Here is a 23,594-nt window from a genome sequence, read left to right as displayed (position 1 = left end):
ATCTATCACGATATGCCTTTACCGGCTGAAGGATGTATAGTCTGAGATATGCTTTGCTGTAGGAGACCATATCGAGGACAGCACATGTTTGGCTTTCGGTAAACCTACCAGTGAGACATACAACAGAAAGGGTTAGCTTGATTATCACATTGTCTACAGCATCTGAGCTGACGAGAGTGTTTACCGCAGGAGGGAAGATATAAAAACTTCTGACGTACCAATGGTGGGGTAGAGGTCCTGAACAAGGTCCCGGAGACTCACGTATACTTGAATTCTCTCCCATCGTGATTATATGACCCGCGAAATATGACATAGAGTGCAGTATCAAAAGAACGAGATGAGGAGAAGGTTGAAAGTGAGAAAGTAAACAATCATTTTTTAAAGGGAGTTTGACCGTCAAGCAGGGGATAACGACGAGGTCATCCATTTTGATGGTTCGAATCTTTTTTTCCCTGTTTAGAGATCACAGACCAAAGTGAATCTGATGCATCAACTATCCAGATGAGACACTTTGATGGTGTTCAAGGCGCAAGTAAACAGAAAGTGGCATGAGCGATCAATCTACGGCGATGCAGTCTGTTACGATCTACCGCACTGAGACATCATCCATCACGACTCAGAAAGTAATCAGATCCACCATCCTTCTCTCCATCTCCCTCTTCCTATTCCCGACCATCATCTGCACGACCCCAACTAAGCTGATCGGTATAAGTAAGGTATCTCTGTTCGCTTCTGCCACATCTACCATCATCGCAAAGTTGTTCGTGTCTTTCCATAGTATATATGCACTCTCGTCCTCCAAGCCCACTATCCCTCTATAGAATTCTTTCATCTTCTCTTTATCGCACAATGATATAAGCCTACCTCCCATCTTGATCACTAGACATAGGACCGCTCGTTCAGATAGGTTTAGGGGTGGTTCGTATGCTATTGCCACTTTGTCCATACAATTGGATCGTCTGATGCCGAACAATCAACAAGCAGCCATCAATCGTCAGCCCTTTTGGGAGTGAAAGAAGAACTCACTTGTCATTCAATTCTTGGATCATAAGCATCATCATGGCTGATACCAATTCCTCATTATCCCCATATTTAACTTCGATCCCCGATCCCAAATCTGTTCTCACTTTTTCTTGACGAGATAGTCCCACATCTCCTGCCGTTATTATAGGAGTGGTAGCAGGTGTAGGATAGAGATCTCCATCTTTCCACACCTCAGAAGGCGGCTCAAGAGGGATATCATCCAATTTCAAACTTCCTATGAGCTCGTGTAAACTTTCCGCCAATTTAGGTTTAACCTTCTGCAAATGAGGTGGCACCTCTCTCTGACTCTGTTTCTCACTTTGACCGGTAAAGTAAGGCGAGAGATGGTCGTGTTGACTACGACTCGGTGAGCGAGGAAAGGGAGAGATAGATCGGGAAGGTGGAGATGAAGGAGGTGGTTTGGGAGTGGTAATCGTTGATGTAGATGACTTGACTATCGATTCTCCAGATTTTTGGGAGTTACTCGAAGCAATAGTATCTATTGATATCTTGGGAAGTTCTAATTGAGTGATGGAAGTTGTCGATGGTTTATCCTTCGACAATCTAGGAAACAATCGATTTTTGATAGCGACGTATGAGAAATACCATGTATATTTATCACTTTTCTGCCAATCGCCTTTGACACATCAGATGGCTTTATCAGCTACTTGAGTCTTTGACAACAATACTGTAGCTAACTCACACCATAATCTGTACCCTTCTGGATTATCTTTCTTCAGCTCTGCAGAAGTAGATGATGATCCCAGCAGAACCTTGATATCATCAGCTAGCGGATGGATGCTTCAATCAACATCTCACATCAGCTCGACTTCAAATGTAGAAGACTGGATGAGATGATAGATGATCTCACACGTCGAATAGTTTACTGATCACTCTCATCTTCTTCGGCCATTCTTCAGTTGTTTTCAGCTCTCCCTCTGGAGTCTTGATGACTCGTTTCTCCTTGATCATGAATTTCATCCAATCGGTATTAGGGAGTAGGGCCAATGCCAGATTCTGCTCTTGCATCACCATCTTGGAATTATGTTTGTTGTGCTTCATGAAAAATAGTTGCTGGTAGGTCTCATCAGGGGCGATACGGGTGAGCAATGTACATATTTGAGGTTCTGTCCAGCTAAACAGTAGATCATGAACAACATATCAGCTGGGATGATAGTGATTATGTACTGCTCTGGTGAGAAGAAGAATGATTGTCTTACTCACTCATGCTCGAATGGCTGTATGACCTTGACAGGCTCTTGTGCTGGAGCAGCCTTCTTCTTCTTACCCATCTTGCTTAGACTAAGTGATTATCAGCGTTTAGAACTTGGTATAGAGTCACCGGTGTGCGTCGATGAGATCTGTTTGAACAGGAGTGGTAACAAGTAAGATGATCCGATAGAAGATGCGGTATGTATGATAACTTTATCCTGACGCACGGTCCCTCTTGGGGATCTTACTGTATTTTGGTTGATGTCACCTCTAGTCATCTAGGTACAGGACGATGAGAACAGGTCTCCCTCTGCAAGGTGATCAATGCGTGGTCAATGAGACACTGATTCGGATAATCATCCTATCCAATGATGCATTTGTGAACAGCCGATATCCATACGAAATACTGTAGCTGTACAGCTGAGATAACGATACATCAAAAAGTAAGTAAATCCATCGTCCTCTCTTCCAGCTCCTTCTTACGACATTCTTTGATGAGCTCTACCAATCCCACCAAAGTGATCGGAACATGATATTGATCACTCTGTCCGTTTCTCTCTTGGTCAGTAGAAGCATCCGAAACGAGTCTATACCTTTGTTTGAGCCTGTCCTCATCTACAGTAACGATATCACCTTCCCTTGCTTCCCTTGTCTGACCACCCATCTGCTGGACGATGCCGATGATCGCTCCTGCACGTGAAATGAGAGTGCCTTTGTAGATGACTTGGATTTTCGACATGCATCTTGAATGTCTGTTGAAAAACCAGATCATATCAGCCTCATCTGTCATACATAATCTTCCATGTCTGGGGGATTGACATAGACTTCGAGACCGATTGCCACTTACAGATATTCTCGTTCTAGGGTGATAAAGCTCAGTAAAGCAGATATCAATTGATTGTCCCTCTCTGAGCGTTCTTCGATCTCCTTTGCCGGTATATGGTACCTCGAGGACTTCATGGAGAGGGTCTGCGAATGGGAATTGACCAAAGTAGAGTCTGGATCCGGATCTATGTTGCAAGTGACGGACGATCCATTCCCTGTTGTTCCACAGGGGGATCAAGACTGATATCATCCATGGAATGATAAACTTCTAATATCGCTTCTGTCGAGAAATCCTCAGACATTTCTCTATTTGAAATCGGGGACGATCCAATTGTACATGTAGCTCCGTCATGCTTTTCGTCTTTCCCGATCAAACTATCCTGAGGAGGTTGGAAGGTGTTTGAACGAGTGGGAGATGTGGCGTTAAGAGAGGGACGACCCTCGACTCTTGCGAGGATTTTGTCCAAATCCAACCTATGTTGAGATCTTGTAGGCTTCATTGTCGACTGAGAAGCAGTTTGTCGTCCGTAATTGTGGTCTCCACTGACAGAAGGGTGGATGTGGTTCTGGGTGGACTCCCCCGGGTAGGTTTGGATAATTAAACTCGATTGAATATCTTGACCTATTCCTATACTGTCATTGAGAGACGATTTGATATAGATCCATCTAGGATTAAGGGTCATTTTGATCGCTAGGTATTCGAAATACCATGTATGTCTTGATTCATCTTGCCATTTTCCTACGTCACAAAAAATAAAACGAAAGAAACCAACATCATATCAGCGAATAAGAGATTATTTTACTATACTCGTATTTTTTACCAGGAAGGAGACATTCACTCCATAATCTATTTGCCAATGGATCTTTCCTGAGCTGCTCAGAGAACCGCACCTCTCCAAGAGAGCATCTTATCTTCTCTGCTAAAGGGTGCAACCTCCAGGATAAATCTCGTCAGCTCATCTCACTTCCCTAGATAACAGCGCAAACATTGATGACTTACTCATCGAACAACCTACTAATAACCCTTAAATTCCTAGGCCACTGATCCCTCACCGATAACTCACCTGTCGTACTATTCTTAAGCACCTTATGGTGTTTGATCATCCTTTCCATCCATTTCGTGTCCTTAAGTACATCCAAACACAGTTGTTGTTCCATTCGAATGGACGAGGGTGCATTGTCGTTAGGTTTGAGAAAGAAGAGCCGTTGCAGTTGGGGGTTGATGGATATCTTCTGAAGGAGGATACAAACTTGATACTCCGTCCGTCTAGTCCTAAGATCATTAGCTCTTTCAACAGGGAAGGTAAGCTGGTATAGGTGCAGAATGGGGCAGTTGGACTCACCTGTGTATGACAGTTGGCAGTCGATCTATTTTAGTATTGGGTGGCATCTCGACCTCGACAAGTTGTCTGAGTATCCTGACCTCTGGATATGAGGAGGGAGAGTTGAAAGCTAGATCAACCTTACTCAGACATGAGGATATGAAAAAAGGTTGAAGTCGTGACTTTATCCACGATTTATCATTTGTCTTCTGGTTTGTTTGTTTGTTTCCTTTCTGATGATCTGTGCGTCGTGTATACATCAACTCGCCTCACCACCATTCGACGTTCTTCTACGACACAACACTACTCTGTGTAGTCCAAGGGAGGGAAGCATCAGTGTGAAGTCTCAATGTGAAGTAATGACAGAATATAGACATACATGCTATATAACAAAGGGGTAGAATTATACGTATATTAATAGGAACACATTATGCTTGATGGACCGATTATTTACAATACATTGTGGACATCTAACCATAATTATCTGAAAACAATCACGGAAAGAGAAGGAGAAACAGGCTGTAGTACTATCATAAAACGCAGCGATTTGTTGATCACACTCCATTCAATTCCCTTTCCCTCAAATCAGCAATCACCCCTAACAACTCCCCGACCGTCACAGTTCTTCCTTTCGATACATGTACATCTTCTTCTAGTACTCCATGATCTACGACCAAATATCTCATTTTCCTTTCTCCCTGCTTCCTATTGGCATCGAAGACCTTCCCACCCATCAACTCAACGATATCTTCGAGCGATTTGATCGACGGCGATCGCATACAACGGAAGTCTACTTCGATATCCACCAAAGCACGTGATTTGGTATGTTTCAATTCGAGCAGCAGTATACGTATCATCGGTCGGAAAGCATCAAGCGTACGAGGTGTGTCTTGAGTAGAGCCAGGTTGGGTGTGCGCAAGTGAGCGTGAGCTTGGAGAACTCTTGTTAAGTGGATCCATAGGCTGAGTTGATGAACTTGCAATCGTCAAAGATGGAGGGCGATGTTGTGGCGAATTGCAAGATCCAGGGTCGTCCACCATCTCCCAACTGTCATCCACTCTCTGCTCGATGTCATCTTGACCCATATCAGAGCACAGATCCATGTCTTCCAATTCATCCCTCGCACCAACACCAAGTTCGGAATTAAGATCATCTAGATCCGCATCGTTCTGTACATCCATGCCCATGTCCATATCCATATCCGTATCTTCATGTTCATCAACCAGCTCTTCTACTTCTCCTCCTCCAGGGTGGTGATTGACAGATGGCCTGGTATCAATTTCCAGTATACTTATCGAACTTCGAGAGATGTCACTTTGCTGTACGATCACCACTTGATCTTGCTCTTCGTCATCTTCTGTATCTGAAATCTCAATTGGTTTATCCCTTTCCCCATGTTTCGGCGAACCCAAATCGATAGGGAAATCAGGCAAAGTCCCATCGGTAATGATCAACGGTGAAAACACCAGACCATATCTAAACTCCTCTTCTTCATCCTGATGTTCGACAGCGTGCAATCGCAATACCTCATCGTCTTCCACAGGCCCAGCAGAGACAGTGACAATCGATTGTACAGCAAGCTGAACGGGGGGCGGTGATTTACCGAGATTGCGATGTAAGGCATCTAACCTATATGATCTTATCGTTGGATCATGAAACATATCTTCCATGAAATGTTCAGATATCGCTCCTGACAATGTATTCTCACCTTGAAGTTCCTCTATATGGGTCATCATTGCGGATGTAGTAGAAGAAAGAGGAGGAGGGAAAGGTGGTGTAGGTGGTCTTGAAGATACTTCCGTCGTTTCATCTTGCTCTTCCCTATCAGAATCACTATCATCATCCGAATCATCATGATTTCTAGGTGTCATTATAGGTCTTGACAGATTTCTTATAGCTTCCAAATTCTGCGCTTGATCAAGTATCGTGCGAGATCGTGTATGAGGGTTATCACGATTAGTGGAAAAGGGTATGAAAGGGATATTAGATGATGGATCAGGTCGGATCATTGTGGTCACCTGAATCTCGACTAGATCAGTACTATCATCGTTGTCTTCATCTTCGTTATTAGAGAACGATCCGTTCGGATCATCGTTGGAGTCAGAGTCTGAATCTGATGATATGGATATGACATCTGGTGCTAGATTACCTACTCGCCGTATCAAAGGCGTAGTCCTCAAGGAGATTCGTTGCGCAGGGGGAGATACTCGGGGTCTTTTAGACAGTCGGCTGTCCAGGGATAAAGGTGCAAGTCGAGGGGATGAGGATGATGAAGGTGTTGTAAAAGTGGTGGAATGCGGTGGGAGTGTACGTTTTGTCGTTGTGTTAGCTGATCTCGGGAAGCTGGAAATTAAGGGTCGTACTGGTGTCGAAGGAGAGACATTGGAAAGGGAAGGTCTGGGTAAAGAAGATGTGGTACGTTGATTCGAGGAGATAGGCCGTTCATCGGGGCAATTACCTCTCGTAGATCTTCTAGCTTCGGTGTCCCTGGGGTGATTTGTGCTAATACTTCTCAACGGAGTCGCAGAGGAAGCGAGCCCAGGGTCTGGTGTACTTGAACTACCGCTTCTCGAGTCACCGGTTGTTTGTGGACTGTTAATCCAATTTGGATTATGTACCAGCTGAGCTTGGACATAGAGGAAATACCAAGTATATCTACCCGAATTCCTATAATCGTCTATAAAGCCTGTATCAGTATGGATAAAATATATACCGTATCTCGGCTTGTGATATGTTCGTACTCACTCCATATGAGTCTTTCTTGACTGTTGTGTTCCAAATCATCAGGTGAAGTAGCTTTACCTAGTAACCTTCTAGCATCTCTCGCATCTTTATGTATCCTATAACATTTACGGATTTCATAAGTTCAGCCCATGTATAACTTCGAATGACCCTCTGAATCTTGGCGGACGAGGAGAAGGTGAAAGGGGATATTTCGTAAGTACTCCCAGATGAGATATAACAAAACTTACAGATCCAATCTACTCCTAACTGGATTCCCCATTTTCTCCCACCCTTCCAACACTTCCAACCTATCTCCATTCCTCCGTATCTTACTATGTTGGATCATCCATTCCATCCATTTCGTATCATCCAAAATCAAAAGACAAAGTTCTTTCTCCAATTCATATTTTGTCGAAGTTGATTTGAAGAGTTGCGGAGGGAAGAAAGTATCGAGGTACGTCTGGCTGGATGAGATGGTTTCGAGTAGATGATATGTTTGTTTTTCCGTCCATCTGAATTATCGTATACATGAGTAGATATTCTCATACCATACAATACCATACCATTTGGCTCATACAGCATAGTCGATGCAGGGTCGAAGGGAGTTGGACTCACTGATGTCGAGGTGGATCATATCTCTTTTTACCTGATGTCATTTTTCGTTGTGATTGAGAAATGACAAGTTCCACTTCTGCAATCGACTGATGTATCGGCTCAAACGTTGTATCATTCTATCAATCTATATTTCCACTCTATCGTCCATAAGAGCCCTATGCGATGCGAAAAGAACATGGGTCGAGCAACATCACGATGTGTCCCCTTCCTTACGCTTTGACCTCTTTCGCATTTCTGAAACTGACTTTCCATCTCAGGCACGCTCTTTCCGTCGGAAAACAGAGAGATAAAGATTAACCCAACTACCTGTTTGAACATCGATCTGCAGATTGCGCAAGGATGTATGTACTCTTTATTTCATGAGTGGAACTAAATATGTGCATTCTCAATGATCATGATTCACTCCCATCACTTGTCTGTAGATAAATTGGATTCCTATCCTGATCTCAAACTTCATATGGTGGTCCTGTTAAGCCTCTACCTTGGACAGATAGAAGTTCTTGGCGAGCACAATAGCCTCCTTGACTTTGGTGGGTTCGCTTCCTACACCAGTAGCAGATTCGTCTTTACCACCGCCCTATGAATTGAGCGAAATCATTAGCTCGTACGCAATAAATGATAAGAAAGCAGGTCACAGCCACAGAACGATGAATTTCGGTCGAGAAAGGGAAAGGTCTTGCTCACCTTACCGCCGACGATCTGACTAACTTCTCCCAACCAGGTCTTACCATCTATAACCTTCTTATCCAGTACTTCCTTAGGTAAGTAATTGGTATGAGCGACTTTACCAGTCTCTTGGTCGGTGGAGAATACGTAGATGGCTTTGGAGAGGGATTTACCAGCGGTGACAGCGGCAGATAACGTCTATATACCAAGGAAAACAACATCATGAGTCAGAATCCCTTGTTGACGGACAAGGAAGCAAGAACTCACTTTAGCATTACCACCCGCAACTTCGAATTCACCAACATATACATTATCATTAGGGTTTTCCTTGAAGAAAGTCTTGATAGCATCTTGGATGACTTTGGAATCAGCAGCAGTCTTGGCTTTGGCAGCGGCAACTAATTCAGATTGCATCTTTTCGAAAGTGGATTTCAAGGAAGCTTTCTTGATTAAAGAAATACCACTCTGACCAAGTTCCTAAATCGACGACATCAGCATCATTCTCTTGGTGCAGTACATCACACCACACGTACGACTAAATATGGTTTCATAGCAACTTCTTTATCTTTACCTTGCAATTCCGCAATCGTGTTCAGCCTTCTTTCGAACTCGGCAGCTTTCCTCGATACCTCATGAGCTTCATGTCCAGTCACAGCCACAATACGTCTAATCCCCTTTGCGATCGAAGATTCCTCAACAATGACGAAATCCTTGATATCGTCCGTCTTGGCTACATGGGTACCACCGCAGAATTCGATACTCGTTCCTCTCCATTTGGAATTTTCGATATTCTGAGCGATCTCCTCCAAGGGGTAACCAAGAGATACAACTCGCACAGGATCAGGGTAAGCTTCGCCGAATACTGCTCTAAGTCCCGGAATCTTGTAAGCTTCGGCCAAAGGCATTTCCTTGGCGTAGACTGGAGCAGCTCTCTTGATCCATTCGTTACAGATGGCTTCGATCTTGACAAGCTCGGGTGTCGTTATGGATTTACCATGTGAGAAATCGAATCGAAGTTTGGTAGGAGCGACGAGAGATCCCTTTTGGTCGATATGGTCACCGAGTACTTCTCGAAGGCCAAAGTTCAGGATGTGGGTTCCAGTGTGGTTGTTTCGGATAGGCCATCGTCGGAGCTATCACAGACGTCAGTCCACATCAAGATATCTGGGTTGAGTTCAAATCACCTCATCATAAGTACAGATGACTTCATCCCCGACTTTGATTTCACCTTCCTCCATCTGACCAATATGCAGCACATAACCATTGTATACTTGAACGTCTTCTACTTTGAATTCAGCCTCTCCATCTATGGCAAGCACACCAGTATCGTATTCTTGACCACCGGATTCAGCGTAGAAGTTGGTCTTGTCAAGTAAAACACCGAAAGGAGCGTTGGGTGGAAGTTCAGAGGTGGACGAGTAGAATTTGGAGGAGTGGTAGATGGATTTGACGGTAGCTTTGATGTCGTCCAGTTCTGCGAGAAAGCAATGTGAGTATCAGTAAGATGAGAAGACAGATACTCCGATTTACTCACGGTATTTGAACGAATCATTAGTCTTTGGGACTTGATCATTAGCCTCCAAAGCACCAAGATCATGTACGTCCAGTTTGACAGTCCCAGCTACACCTTTGTCTTTACCTCCCGCCTTGGACGCTTCGAGCGATTCTAACCTGGCCTTCTCGAAAGCTTCTTGATCAATCTTGAGACCTCGTTCTTCAGCCATGATTTGAGTCAGGTCAACAGGGAAACCATAAGTATCGTATAATCTCCAGATGTCTTTTCCACCCAGTACATCCCTCTTCTCTTCCAAGGCGGCACTGGCGTATTTGTTAAACAAAGCTTCACCTCGGGTAAGAGTCCGAGCGAAGGAAGCTTCCTCTTCGTTCAAGATTTCAACCAATTCAGGTATCTTCTTGGTCACTTCGGGGAAAATACCGGACTACACCCATTATATAAAAGATTAGCAATATACTAGTATCATATCATGAGATCTTCTGACATACCAATGAATCAACCACCACAGGGACCAATGAAGAGAAGAAATTTCCAATCTTGACGTTAAACTTGTTACTAGCGTATCTAACACCTCTTCTGAGAATTCTTCTCAACACATAACCTCTACCATCTTTATCAGGTACACCACCATCTGAAATGGCTATCGTCAATGTTCTGATGTGATCGGCAATCACCCTATAGGCGGTATCGATACCATCTACATCTTCTTCACCGAGTTTACCTTGATATGGTCTACTACCAGTCAATCTCTGAATTTCAGCGAAAATAGGTGTGAATACGTCGGTATCGTAATTCGAAGAAACGTTATGTAAGACAGATACTAATCGTTCGAAACCCATACCGGTATCGACGTGTTTGGCGGGCAATGAGCGCAATTCACCGGATTGTTCTCGGTTGTATTGAATGAAAACGTTGTTCCAGATTTCAAGAACGTTGGGGTCATCGGCATTGACAAGTTCTGGTACTTCTCGGCCACCAATTCGGTCGAAATGGATTTCACTAGAGAGATCGTGAGCTCGTGAAACACTCTACTGCCTACAACTCGAAGGTAAACTCACCTGCAAGGTCCACAAGGTCCAGTAGCACCCATTTCTGCAAGATGTCAGCTGGAAGTCAACAGCTCACTACCGTAAGATCAGCTCACCCCAGAAGTTATCCTTGGCGTTACCTGGCAAGATATGGCTTTCTGGTACTCCGAGATCCCTCCAGATTTGTCTGCAGACAATTGTAACGATTAGCTTGATTTGGATACCTTTCGTATTGCATACATTAGCTACTCACTGAGCTTCAGTATCTGGTTCCAATCCTTGCTTAGCATCTCCCTCGAAGTAAGTTACGTATAATCTATCTTTTGGTAATCCATACACTCGGGTAAGGAGATCCCAAGCCATTGTCAAGGCTCCGATCTGGATCATAAAGGTTAGCTTACTGGATAGCGACAATTCCAGCTGTTTGAGCTTACCTTGAAGTAATTACCGAACGACCAGTTACCCAACATTTCGAAGAATGTGTGGTGATAGGTATCTTTACCAACATCATCAAGATCTACAATAACGATCATATCAGTTCGGCTATACCGTTCGTTTCGGGGAACCTAAACTGACCGTTATGTTTACCTCCCGCACGAATACATTTCTGACTGTTAACCGCTCTGATCAACTTCGATAGATCTGATTTGGGGTCGGCAGTACCTAAGAAAAGAGGTTTGTACTGGTTCATACCCTGTCGCAGATCGTTTCTCTCATCAGCTACCAGCTACCAACGGGACCAATCACCAATGATGATGTCAGAAATGGGTCGACTCACAGCATTGGCAAATAGAAGAGTATCATCATCGAAGGGGATCACACCACTTGATGGCCAGAAAGTGTGTTCGAATCCAGGTTGGTTGACAAAGTAATCGATATAAGTTTGTCGGACCTTTGAAGCGGGCCAGTCGGATGGCGAAGGCCAAGGATGAGGAGCGGTCGTGGGCACGGTGGGTTTCTTATCGGCGAATGACATTTTGAGTCGATAAGAGGTAGTAGTGATGGGTCGAGATGTGAATGTGGATTTGAAAGTTATGCTAGAGGTAGAGCGTAAACGAGATAACAAGTTTACGCCAAAAGGCATTCAAAGAGATATTGATCCAGACGATCTTTTATGTGCTGTTCAGAAGGTATGACTGCTTATCTGTAGGGTATGACTGAGTCTACTTGACTTGAGACGAAGCGGCGAGGATGATAAGTGATAAGCAGGAAGGGTGTTAGGGTGTTAGAGCAAGGAGGTTTTTGGATGCAAAGGATGTGGTCCTGGTCCTGTTCATCTCAACAACCGGTTTTGGAGTCGAGCTGATAATGGCAAATATCACGTGATACTATGCCACGTGAACGGCTATGGATTGGTGGATGCTGATGGAGGGTGTTCAAAACAGATAGATGGGTTATGGTGATGGTGATGAAATGTACTGCCTAATTGTATACTATTTTGACCACTTTATAGCGAGGCATAGCACCGTCATGACAGTCAAAGCAGAGTAAGCTATCTTATCCCAGGAGGGAATGCACCACAGCTGATAAATATCCTGCCGCAGACAAGATTTGTATCTTGACCCCTCTATTAGGGTAAGTCATGATCGCATCATCCACGATCATACGTGGATGTACGCTAATCCTTTCGAGCATAGGATTGGGTTCTGATACCTATCACTCTCATTATGGTAAGCTGGTTCCCCCTGTAAGGCCTCGGACGTGAGCTGATGATTCATACTTTCTTTTGTAGGTGCTTGTCGGTGTATTGCGTCACTACGTTACTCTTCTCCTCAATTCACCACCTAAGAAACAGCCTGCCGCGGCCGTCAGAGAACAGTTTGTGCAGCTGGATTAGATCTGAGGGCCTGATAGGGAGCTGACTGTGACTCAACAGACGGGCATTAGGTCGAGCAGCTTTGCTTCGGGCTACTGCACCATTATCACCTCTTCCTCCCACGCAGTACCGCTCTTTCTCCACGTCATTTGCGGCAGCTCTATCTTCAGGCGAATACCTCAAACCGACACCAAAGAAAGAAGGAGACGATGCGGCTCCGGCAAACCCATTCGACAATGGTCAGATGGATACCATGATGGAAGGTATGAAGAAACAAGGTGTCATGATGTAAGTCAGCTATCAACTGGACTTCGGATACAACCAAAAGATGGACACAGCTGATGAGATTGAGATTGCAGGGTGCCAAACATGGTCATTATGCAATACATTAACGTATTCTTCTCTGGATTTGTATTGAGTGAGTCGTTCCTCTCAGACACGAAATGGCACTGGCGAAAAAAAAAAAGCTAATACTGACAATAATGTTATACTAGTGAGACTACCGTTCCCCTTAACTGCCGGGTTCAAATCGCTCTTATCGAGAGATATTCCTATGCCTGACTTGGATGTCAGATGGGTCTCGTGAGTACCATTCGTCTTATATCTGCTCATGGGATCCAGCTGATGACAAACCGTATATAGGGCATTATCCTGGTACTTCCTTAATCTGTTCGGTTTGAATGGTGTGTTCAAGCTTATCCTAGGTTCCAACAACTGTGAGTGCATGTATTTCGACTTCTTCAACCACACTATGCATTGTAATTTACTCTTCGTCAATTTGATTGGTATCATCGGAATGAGAATGTAGTAGGATCGTCCGCTGATCTGTATTTGCCAACCTTAGCCGCCGTCGACGCACGAGATCTATCAGCCATGTCCTCTCTATCAGGTGCAGGCGCAGGGATGATGGGTGGACCAGGTCAACCAGCCATGTCCAAATTATTCAAGAGCGAGGTCGAAAATCTAGCATTGGCAGAAGGGATGTATAAATGGGTTGGAGAAGGTATAGAAGATAGAATATTGAAAGGTTTCAACAAGTCATAACCCAAAAGGTAAAGCCTTTCCAATGCATGTTTCGTCGCGGGATATGAGTAATGCGACATAGAATTAGAAAGGCTTGATATATCTTGTCTCCTCTAAACGGATGAACGGATGGTGAAATTCGTTACATGAACGTTTGGCTGTCCTTTCATGTGATATCCTTTGATAGTGCCCTCGATCCGTTAGACGGCCTTGCTGATCCTGATTTAAGTGATAGCGTCCTCGATAGTAAAAGAATGACATAGCATAGCATACTTACTTGATCGCACAGCCAACCCTGTAGCCTTTACTGTACTGAAAATACCTCATGATCCTCTCCGAGTACTATCAAATTTTCCTGTAGTAACGATATACTACTATCATCATCATCCGTATCTTTTCTTTTTCTTTTCTTCGCTGTGCAATTCTTTCAATACATTTCATGCCATACCAACTGTCACGCTCTCATTACCAATTCGATCCACTGTTACCTTGCGATATTTCGTCACTTACCCTTGCCGCTTTTTTAATTCAAGTTTGCCACCATGTCTGATCGAGAAGACATCCCAGACACCACTACCCCCGATGGTGGACTGGTCACCACCAGTCCTGTTACTGATACCCAAATCCCACCTGAAATCACCTCCACTCTTACCGAGGATACGAGTACGAAGACTATGAATACGGCCCTCACATCTTCTACCGATTCGCAAACACTCATGCCAACTGCTCTCGCGGAAGAAGCTACAGAATCATCCACCACAACAGCTCCATCACAGTCACATACCTACTCGAGCTTGATTGAGAGTGATACAAATCTCTTACAATCCACTTCGACAGGACCTACCGAACCTTCCACCCTGGCCGAGCCTATCACCTCAAGTGCTTCATCCTCCCATTCTTCCCTCACAGCAAATATTGCCAGCTCCCAGACTACCATTACGTCCAGAACAACTGAGCATTCCTCAAGCGCTGTGACCACTGATCGATCCAGCACCGCGTTGACGAGTTCTAGTAGCTCAACCACTATCAGTACGAGTGAAAGTCACACTGACACGACCTCGTAAGCTTTTTTCTTTCTTCTCTCCATCTTTCATGAGTATCTAAAAATTGACCTCCCGATAAGCACATATAGACCTACTATCACCACATCTATCCCACCTGTACCTCCACCAGTCTCATTCTTCACCTCGTCTTCCCCAATACCCTCCGAGCAAACATCCTTGTCTTCAACCCCTTTCACCGAATCAACATACGAACCCTCCGCTCCGACCACATCAGAGCAACACGATACCTTGGAACCTTCGCAGCTGGCTTTGGCCAACTTGCAGGTCGACTCGACCTCTGGGCAAATAGGTAGTTCGACATCTTCTTCGCAGGTGATTAGCATTAGTAGGTCGTATATCTCTCTGTATTGCCCCAAAAGGCTGACAGGGCTATGACATATAGCTTCTACTACACCCATTGGCTCAAATGCGGCGAATTCGAAGCCCACTGCTACTGATAGTCCCCCTGCGGAGGACGGGAGTGCGACAAGCGATGGTACCTCTGTAACGCCCGGTGCTGATTCTGCTCACTCCAATTCAAATCCTGATACGAAGGATGGTGGAGGGGGCAAACTCAGTTCTGTGGCTATTGTTGGTGAGTAGCTGCTCATCGTATAGGAAACACCTCTTAGCTGATTTACGCGTGATGGATTTAGGTATAGTGGGCGGAGTTTTAGTAGGCTTGATACTACTGTATCTTGCATGGTATCAATGGGTGAGTCATCTTCCTCTTCGATTATCGATGGGTCATTTCCAGATAATCTCAAGCTGAACGACTGAATTAATTATACGTAGCGAAAGAAGAAGGCTCGAGAAGCACTACTTGGCATTTCCGACGATCCAATGGACGAGAAATTCTCACCAACTATGCATCCAAGTCGAGTTACCCGATCATCATTCGGTGCGGCAGATCCTATCACTCCTTATATTTATCGTCAGAGAGGGAATAGACCTGGAGAAGTGACGGACGATGATGACGATGAAGATTGGTATGATCCTAATGCGATTGATCAATTTGTCCCATACTCGTACGACAATAACGCCGGAAACGGGAGAAGACAGACTCAATATATGGTTACCTCCTCCAATCCTCACTCCGTGACGAATCGAAATCCATTTGAAGACAATCTATTCTATCCCAGCAAAACTGCTTTACCTACCAGTGATGGAACTACGAATTACACTTATGATACAGAAGCTGAGATGAAGATGACTGCTTCTTTGGCTGAAGACATGTCTCCCGAGTTGTTACGCCGAGAAGCTTCTCAACGATCCCGTAACGATGCAACAATCGAAAACCCTTTCGTACCTCCTATACCAAACGGTAAACTAGGGAGAAACGAGACTGTTCGAACAGTCAGGACTATCCCTGCTGTACCATCCGACGTAGACGGTATGAGCATTTACGAATCATACACGACCAGTGGTCAAGGTACTAGACCACATTCAGCAGTTTCAGCATATACCGAACCTCCTACTTCAAATTTGTTACCTTGGATCAATAAAAGCATTGATCCCGCGCTTTCACAAGAGGTAGAACGTGTGCCGCCAGTGCCCACGCAGATGAACGTTGATATGATACCAAACATGACTAATTTGGAGCAAGAGATCCGACAACCACCTAGAGCTATGATGAATCAGATTCCAAGTAAAGAGGTTCCGAAGGGACATGGAGGTGAATTGGCGGAGATACCCATTCCGAGTTTCAGATAAATTGAGGAGTATCTACAAAGGTTAGTATACATTACATACTTAACATCACTGAGACAAACCGCAATAGTAGTGCATGCGTCTCTGAACATACCTTTACTATTCACCTACTGAAGAGATTTGACATCACCCGACTTAACCTATAATGGTGATACTTGTAACACTTTGTAGCATAGTGATTGATGAACGTTCGTGAAATGCCACACAGACCACTCTTACCCTGTGATAGTGTGATACATCGCAATATCACACGGGCTACATTTTAACAAACACACGTCAGAGGCGTAATTAGTATCAAATAGTTCCTTGAAGACTTTTGTCCGTATGCATATTTAGCTCGAAATATATGTAAATTCACGTTTTAATCGACGCACGGGTCGGATCGATCGTTCTTGAAATACATCCTTTTGTTCGTTTTAGAATAGATTAAAATGATTGTGGCACTTGCGTTGGACTAATGATTAACCCTTTGCTTGAGACTTGAGTATCCCTGCTTGATCACAAGACATGTAGCTTCAGTACGATACAGAATACCCAAGGCCATGTACCGAGCAAAATAGGAATGGTATCAAGCAAGCTAATTTAGCATTATACTCTACCACACCTTTGGTCCATCATTTGGATCTAAATGAATCGCAATGATCACCCCAAACGCGACTATCTTTCTTCCCTCTCACAAAGCATAAACAAACGGAACTCATCTTCAGCCATTCACAGCATCTCAAGATGAGGGGAGAAAAGTATATAAAGACAACTGCTCTCATCTTTTTCCCATCTTTCTCTTCCAACACAAATCACTCACAACGCACAAAAACAAAGAACCAACTTACTTCACATTCATTTTACACCAATCCCCTTATTCACAACTCCATCTCAATACCCCTTCATATAAATATTATATATCTACACAATGCGATTCGCTCCTCTCCTTTGCGCTCTCCCTCTCATCGGTTCAGTTTTCGCTGCTCCTACTCCCATCAAGGAAAATGCCATTGCTACTAGAGATGTAGATGTTCTGGCTGTTGTCACTCAACTCGAAGCTGACGTTGTGAGTATATCTCAATCTTCCGATGCTGTTCATTCACGCTCTGCGGCTCAGACATGGTACTGATATGAGATATCTTATGATGTAGCTCGCCGCCGGATCCCTTTCCAACCTCTCAGTCGAAGCTGATGTGACTGCCTGTCTCCAAATCCTCGTTGGCGCTTTCAACAAATGTGGTGATGCCTTGGGTATCGCTATCGGTCTTGACGTCGAGGCTGATGTTGAAATTGCTGCTATTGCCAAGTAAGTATATCTCTTGTATGGTGGAATTTTATCACCAGTGCCAACTGCTGATGATACCGTTGGTGGTAATTAGGAGACAAGACGTTACTCAAGAAGTCGCTGAAGTCCTCGCTCGTGTGGTCGTTCAAGTTAACACTCTCGTCGGTTTTATCTCTTCTGATGTTGCCTCTATCTCCGTTGTTGTGAGTGCCACCTTTCTTCGAAACTGTGCATATACTCAAAAGAGTACGAATCTGACACACAATTTGCATGATAAAACCTAGGCCGCTCTCCTTGCCCAAATCGACTCTGCCTTGTGCCTCATCCTCAAAGGTGTTGAGGCCATCCTTGCCGGTGTCCTTACCCTCGTGGCTGGTATCCTTGTAGACCTCAAATGTATCCTCTCCCCTCTCCTCGGTGGTGGTAAGTCTAAGTTTCATCTTGATCATCTCAAGTTCATAAGCTGATCATGTGATGCACTTCCCAAATAGTCCTCGGTCTCCTCGATGCTCTCGTTGGCGGTCTCCTCTCCGGTCTTGTGGGTACCGTTGGCGGTCTCGTCGGCGGCCTCTTAGGTGGTCATTAAGTACCAATATGATCATCAAGTGATTCAACATGGACATTCTCATAAAATGACCCATTTCTGAACATATCCTGTAGCAATCCTCATTTACGTCCCTTTTTGATGAATTCTTTAATACCAGTAACCAAATCAGTCAATGTTTGATGCAAGTGTAGCAAGTCGCTCTGCTCCCCTTATTGCCGATTTAGCATATCAGTCCTCTTACGGCACAATTTCTTCTCCAAGTAGGTGTTGTACTGTTGAACGGATCATGTCGCTTTGACCAGACATCCGTATGTGTTCTCGCTTACTGTAAGCCTCTACCCTGCTGTATAGCTTCATGTGCCATCCACCACTTCTCGACCCACAGACAGCATGTACATAGGGCAGGACAGGTATCGGCTAGAACATGCTTCGATATCTCGGCTAAAACACTGCAGGAGCGGTATGATACAGTACATGCTTTACCAGCGCTTGATGACTTGACTAGTTCCAATGGGAGACACAGGCTAAATTCTTTTCAGCCCTCGGAAAGCTTCGAACGAGCGAGAATCATTTTACCAGACAATTACATCAAGAAGGAGAATCATCTCGGAGGAATCATTGATCCACCTCCGAAATCCACATATTGATTGTCTGACCAACTCGCTATTTCTGATCAAGATTTGGATGTACAGTATACTTCACTCCATCGGATCAGTCGGTAAAAGAGGGTACCGCCAAGGTCAGAGATCTCAACTACACTATTGTATCGGATCAAATGAGGTCAGATATTTCAACAGATCGATCAAACGCTCAGGGCATCGATGAGGAGATGAAAATCTACAATATCACCTGCAACACCTGCAGGATATCTCGTTCTCTCCTGTTCTCGCCTAAGTTGATCGATCGCAATATTCCGCACACACGTCACATCAGGATAGTTTTGTGGGAATCTCAATTGATCTAATCAGTAACATACTGTACTGTAATCGAAAGAGACGTCATGATCATCATTCAACTGTGTTCTACTACGGATCAAATCAAGATATATCACCGAGATCATATAATTTACTGTAATTCATCATCGTCATTCGGTTGACCGAGCATTTGACTTGTTCGGTTCCCCTCTTCGAAATGATAATCCCGGAACAATCAGTATAGCTCTATTGTGTTTTGTCCTACAAGAATTCGGACTAGAACGACGCCTTGGATCTCGGCAGGATCAAGGTTTTAAGTTTTCCCTTCTTATTCACCATCATTCACACACACCTACACACCTGTACCATTCCTTTGGATCGTTTATTCAATGTGGCATAGGGCGTGTATTGTACTGTACGTTCAGTAAAAATCCTGCATTCGTTCGTTACGAGTATAGCGATCGATCATATGACCTTTCTGTGCTGGCCTGTGTAGAGAAAGTGTCGTGAATCGCAAATCCTTCCGAAGAGGATATTCTAGATCTTGATTTTTGATCGTTACAGTTCCCGCAAACCTCCAACCACTACACATCCTTCCAATCTCGGACCTGAATTTGTTGTACATAGTCAAACATCCAAATCTCGATCTTCCTCCATGACAATTGGTTTTTTAATCTATCAAAAGGCCCGACTCTGATCAATCTTTTATGTTATTCGCTTCAGCGGACATGGTCTTTCCGATCATGAGAATAAAAATGAGAATGAGGATCAACATGGGTGACGGTGGATATATCCTGTTGCTCGACAATGGTCGAGGGGAGAATGATACGATGTTTTCCGTTCTGAAAACTCTTGAAAACAGTGAGGGAAAAAAGGTATAAATACCCCTCTATATCTCTGTCTCTTCGAACTTTTCCTCTTCTCTTTAACAACAACAATCTTCTCTAATTCATTCACACTTAACAACCAAACAACCAAACCACCAAACACCAACCAAGCAAGATGCGATTCAGCTCTCTTCTCTTCGCTCTTCCCCTCCTTGGATCAGTCTTCGCTGCTCCCGCTCCCGCTCCCTTCCCTGAGACCGGTCTCACTCTTGAGAAAAGAGATGTAGACGTCGTTCAAACTGTCCAAGAACTCGCCAACACCGTTGTGAGTATTCTCATCCCATCGCTTCTAAAAGCATCCCATTTTCCCGCAGCACAAACACCTCTGCCATGCGATTACAGATAGGATAGCATGTTGATCTCTTTTTCCTTTCATCTCCGACATAGCACGGATGCCAACCCCTCGGTGCTAGTCAAACTGAAGTCGACGTCGAAGCTACCTTGACCATCATCGTTGGTGCTCTTGAGAAATGCGGTAATACCCTCGGTATCGATCTCAGTCTTTCTGTTGATGTCGATGTTGTTCTCGGTGCTGTCATTGCTCCGTGAGTCGAGCTTCTTTACCTTTTTCCAATATGGTCTTTTGCATACCTCAACCAACTTGGCTACACATTATACAACACCGTTTAAGACATAGTATCGTGAGCTGATTAATGAATGTATTGTACATAGTCACGGTGATATCAAGAACCAAGTTGCCAATATCCTCGCTCAAGTCATCCTCGATATCAACGTCATCATCAAATCCATCAAGGCTGAACACAAGAAGAAACCTAAATGTGTGAGTGAATGACTATTTCTCGTCAAATACAGCTGTACACTACACTACAACATACTGTATGGACAGTGATCGGTACTGATCGTGTGGTACGCTATCGTATAGGTCGCTCTCCTCGCTCGAATTGATGTTTGCCTCACATTGATCCTCAAAGGTCTCTCAACCATCATCTCAGGATTGATCTTCTTGATTGGAACTATCTTGATCTCCCTCGGTGTAATCCTTGATGGTGTCCTTGCTTTCCGTAAGTCCCACAAACTTTTACTCTACCTTCCTTCGTTTTGATCACGACTGACATGACTCCCCAATACAACTGTAGTCCTCAAATTGATCATTGGTCTCCTCGGTAACCTCCTCGGAGCAATCCTCTGTGGATGTATCCTCTAAGCATCCACAACCATCCGCTGAATCGTGTCTCCTGAAAAGGATAAAGGTTGGATAGATCTTCACTCTTTCAGATCAATCAAATCTTCTACCTTTCAGGGAATAATCGTATTCAGTATATTTCCTTTTCGTTTGGTTGGGTGAATTTGCTCTCGAGTCACTTATTTTGTTGATTAGCTATTGTCTGGGTAACTCTCTATTATACGTCCTTGTCATACCTTCGGTCATATCTTCTTATTATACGGGTTTATGCATGAAAATCTATGGTTTCACGAGCCTGGATAGAGTGTCTTCTTCAGTACTGCCACACACAAATAAACGGTTTGGTAGCCTCAATCATACGGATCTGCTCAATAATTGAGAGCAAGCGCACCATGTCGTCTACAAATTACCAGTCTTTTGTCAGGTGCGTGCGCTTGCTTCTTTCCTATGGCTGTAGCTCTTACATCTCAACATATATATACATGTAAAACAAGGAACCGTAATTCGACCATTTACTCATCGCTCACTGTAATGCGTTACCTCCACTTTCTTAGGTCATCCCATTGAAAAAGTTGATTTCGATCATCCACTGTATGACCATCTTATCCCATTGTTGACATTCTTCGAACCCTTGTCAGTCTCATCAACATCCCGATCTTACATGCCGATAATTTCAACAGCGATGGAGAGCACTCAACAAACAGACATTGGTATGGACCTGGATATCAACATGAACGAAGGCGAAGGGGACGTTTTGGACGAGATTACGAATATGGAATCTACGTGAGTTCATTGTCGTTCAACATTCATCTACTCGATACCGACTATCACACACTTCAGGTAGACTTGATATGAGATATGCAACAAGGTGATATAAAGCAACAAATCTGACGTGACCTGCACATCTTTCCTCGTCAAAACAGATTCTATCAACAAGGCTATCAAGCAGGATATGATCATGGTAAACTCCATGGCTTGTTCGAAGGCAGGGAATTAGGTAAAGAGAAGGCTTGGGAGCTGTGGGAGGAGATAGGATATTATGAAGGATGGGCTGGGACTTATGTAGATCTGCTAGAAGGTAAGGTAGTAGAGGGAAGGGAAGGGAGGAAAGGGAAAGATGCTAGGTGAGTTTGTGTCATTGAATATTTTCCCTCGTCCTTTTCATGGGTATACCTTGGTGTATTTTAGTAAATTACGAGGTCTTGTCTACTCATGCCCAAATCTCATGAGTCAGATGTATCGTACGAACGACGAAACAATGCTAACCCTATTTAATCGATTTGACGTTCAGAGCGCTAAATCATGCTCAAGTACTCTTATCCCTCATCCAGTCATTCCCTACTACCAACCCGACTCCATCTCAACCCAACAATACCATTACAGACGAGCCCAAAGCCGAAGCAGACTTAGACTTGGCGAATCTCATATCGAATATTCGAGCAAGGTACAAACTCCTATGTTCAAGTCTGAACGTGAAACCTAGATTACAAGTTGCTCAGATTGTCGAAGTGGATCCTCGCTCAGGGGCTGGAGCGAGTGGAGTAGATGGTGGATTAGACGGACCTGTAAAAGGGGTGGATACGAGTCAATTGAGATTTTAAAGGGACTTGTCACAACACATAAAGTCAAGATCACATTCAAGATCCATGTCGCATCGAATGTTAGGATGCTGGCGGAGCTTGGGTTTGGCCCCGGGGCCTATTTATCTCTCTACCTACTCATCTCGAACTCCCGTCGACAAGGTGTTGAGATGCACAATCCACGACTCATGGGCACTCAAAGTCGATACAAACGATTCTCTCTATCTTGCGAACGTTACAATGCTCTCGGTCGCTCTTGATAATAAAGATATCACAATTACCTATCGTATAACCACAAGAGAAGAGACGCATATCCAACATTCGTCTATTTCTAAAATGAGACCGGATTTCAGGATCCTCTCAGTTCATCATGTGCGATTAATCGCATCAGTAAATCTGGGAAAGCTACCGAATATTGGCATATGGCGGATAGGAGCAAAAAGAGGGTCAGAGAAAAAATTGAAGTAGTGTAGGAGGCATAGGGCAGGGGAACAAGGTGAAATTGGTGGTCAATACAAGGGAAATACGAGACACTTGTAAATGGTCACACTTCGTTGATGGTTCAAGCGAAAGATACATACAAAATGATACATAGATTCAGACCCAAACCCATGTAAGATGAAATACGTTATAATATCTAACTTCACTACTCCAATATATATATATAGTACAAAATTTAAACACCCCTCAAAACCACTTACGTATCCTATACATTCTTCATCATCTCTCTCT

General features: G+C 44.0%; 11 protein-coding genes across 11 annotated transcripts; 5 read left to right on the top strand and 6 right to left on the bottom strand.

Moving 5' to 3' along the window:
- Positions 1 to 616: 616 nt before the first annotated feature.
- I203_105150 (uncharacterized protein) lies at positions 617 to 2,315 on the bottom strand (the record flags this gene model as incomplete). Its single annotated transcript, XM_019144324.1, has 5 exons — positions 617 to 959; positions 1,027 to 1,660; positions 1,727 to 1,824; positions 1,895 to 2,158; positions 2,248 to 2,315. 5 exons carry the CDS (start codon positions 2,313 to 2,315, stop codon positions 617 to 619), a joined length of 1,407 nt encoding a protein of 468 aa, XP_019005659.1.
- A 356-nt stretch (positions 2,316 to 2,671) lies between these two features.
- Positions 2,672 to 3,195, bottom strand: I203_105149 (uncharacterized protein; the record flags this gene model as incomplete). Its single annotated transcript, XM_065517700.1, has 2 exons — positions 2,672 to 2,987; positions 3,083 to 3,195. The coding sequence occupies 2 exons, from the start codon at positions 3,193 to 3,195 to the stop codon at positions 2,672 to 2,674; spliced, it is 429 nt and encodes a 142-aa protein (XP_065373004.1).
- A 50-nt stretch (positions 3,196 to 3,245) lies between these two features.
- On the bottom strand, positions 3,246 to 3,743 carry I203_105148 (uncharacterized protein; the record flags this gene model as incomplete). The annotated part of the gene is made up of 1 exon (XM_065517699.1): positions 3,246 to 3,743. The coding sequence occupies one exon, from the start codon at positions 3,741 to 3,743 to the stop codon at positions 3,246 to 3,248; it is 498 nt and encodes a 165-aa protein (XP_065373003.1).
- A 40-nt stretch (positions 3,744 to 3,783) lies between these two features.
- On the bottom strand, positions 3,784 to 4,450 carry I203_105147 (uncharacterized protein; the record flags this gene model as incomplete). The annotated part of the gene is made up of 5 exons (XM_065517698.1): positions 3,784 to 3,799; positions 3,900 to 3,907; positions 3,952 to 3,994; positions 4,061 to 4,327; positions 4,404 to 4,450. 5 exons carry the CDS (start codon positions 4,448 to 4,450, stop codon positions 3,784 to 3,786), a joined length of 381 nt encoding a protein of 126 aa, XP_065373002.1.
- A 486-nt stretch (positions 4,451 to 4,936) lies between these two features.
- On the bottom strand, positions 4,937 to 7,762 carry I203_105146 (uncharacterized protein; the record flags this gene model as incomplete). Its single annotated transcript, XM_019144322.1, has 4 exons — positions 4,937 to 7,059; positions 7,128 to 7,222; positions 7,355 to 7,618; positions 7,722 to 7,762. 4 exons carry the CDS (start codon positions 7,760 to 7,762, stop codon positions 4,937 to 4,939), a joined length of 2,523 nt encoding a protein of 840 aa, XP_019005657.1.
- Positions 7,763 to 8,190: 428 nt separating this feature from the next.
- Positions 8,191 to 11,907, bottom strand: I203_105145 (alanine-tRNA ligase; the record flags this gene model as incomplete). The annotated part of the gene is made up of 13 exons (XM_019144321.1): positions 8,191 to 8,298; positions 8,406 to 8,585; positions 8,655 to 8,864; positions 8,921 to 9,520; positions 9,572 to 9,861; positions 9,922 to 10,327; positions 10,392 to 10,902; positions 10,962 to 10,995; positions 11,048 to 11,118; positions 11,185 to 11,309; positions 11,366 to 11,448; positions 11,508 to 11,625; positions 11,710 to 11,907. The coding sequence occupies 13 exons, from the start codon at positions 11,905 to 11,907 to the stop codon at positions 8,191 to 8,193; spliced, it is 2,934 nt and encodes a 977-aa protein (XP_019005656.1).
- A 494-nt stretch (positions 11,908 to 12,401) lies between these two features.
- On the top strand, positions 12,402 to 13,791 carry I203_105144 (uncharacterized protein; the record flags this gene model as incomplete). Its single annotated transcript, XM_019144320.1, has 9 exons — positions 12,402 to 12,418; positions 12,476 to 12,506; positions 12,569 to 12,601; positions 12,664 to 12,749; positions 12,808 to 13,035; positions 13,107 to 13,165; positions 13,242 to 13,329; positions 13,390 to 13,463; positions 13,592 to 13,791. The coding sequence occupies 9 exons, from the start codon at positions 12,402 to 12,404 to the stop codon at positions 13,789 to 13,791; spliced, it is 816 nt and encodes a 271-aa protein (XP_019005655.1).
- Positions 13,792 to 14,312: 521 nt separating this feature from the next.
- On the top strand, positions 14,313 to 16,526 carry I203_105143 (uncharacterized protein; the record flags this gene model as incomplete). The annotated part of the gene is made up of 5 exons (XM_019144319.1): positions 14,313 to 14,830; positions 14,903 to 15,159; positions 15,217 to 15,408; positions 15,470 to 15,528; positions 15,609 to 16,526. The coding sequence occupies 5 exons, from the start codon at positions 14,313 to 14,315 to the stop codon at positions 16,524 to 16,526; spliced, it is 1,944 nt and encodes a 647-aa protein (XP_019005654.1).
- A 907-nt stretch (positions 16,527 to 17,433) lies between these two features.
- Positions 17,434 to 18,376, top strand: I203_105142 (uncharacterized protein; the record flags this gene model as incomplete). Its single annotated transcript, XM_019144318.1, has 5 exons — positions 17,434 to 17,571; positions 17,657 to 17,811; positions 17,885 to 17,993; positions 18,075 to 18,213; positions 18,282 to 18,376. The coding sequence occupies 5 exons, from the start codon at positions 17,434 to 17,436 to the stop codon at positions 18,374 to 18,376; spliced, it is 636 nt and encodes a 211-aa protein (XP_019005653.1).
- Positions 18,377 to 20,253: 1,877 nt separating this feature from the next.
- Positions 20,254 to 21,303, top strand: I203_105141 (uncharacterized protein; the record flags this gene model as incomplete). The annotated part of the gene is made up of 5 exons (XM_019144317.1): positions 20,254 to 20,403; positions 20,526 to 20,683; positions 20,811 to 20,919; positions 21,022 to 21,160; positions 21,236 to 21,303. The coding sequence occupies 5 exons, from the start codon at positions 20,254 to 20,256 to the stop codon at positions 21,301 to 21,303; spliced, it is 624 nt and encodes a 207-aa protein (XP_019005652.1).
- A 709-nt stretch (positions 21,304 to 22,012) lies between these two features.
- Positions 22,013 to 22,883, top strand: I203_105140 (uncharacterized protein; the record flags this gene model as incomplete). Its single annotated transcript, XM_019144316.1, has 3 exons — positions 22,013 to 22,065; positions 22,206 to 22,406; positions 22,574 to 22,883. 3 exons carry the CDS (start codon positions 22,013 to 22,015, stop codon positions 22,881 to 22,883), a joined length of 564 nt encoding a protein of 187 aa, XP_019005651.1.
- Positions 22,884 to 23,594: the final 711 nt, after the last annotated feature.

The sequence above is a fragment of the Kwoniella mangroviensis genome, assembly GCF_000507465.2.
Source record: "Kwoniella mangroviensis CBS 8507 chromosome 1 map unlocalized Ctg02, whole genome shotgun sequence".
Taxonomy (NCBI): Eukaryota; Fungi; Basidiomycota; class Tremellomycetes; order Tremellales; family Cryptococcaceae; genus Kwoniella; species Kwoniella mangrovensis.
This window is presented reverse-complemented; position numbering and strand designations above follow the sequence as displayed.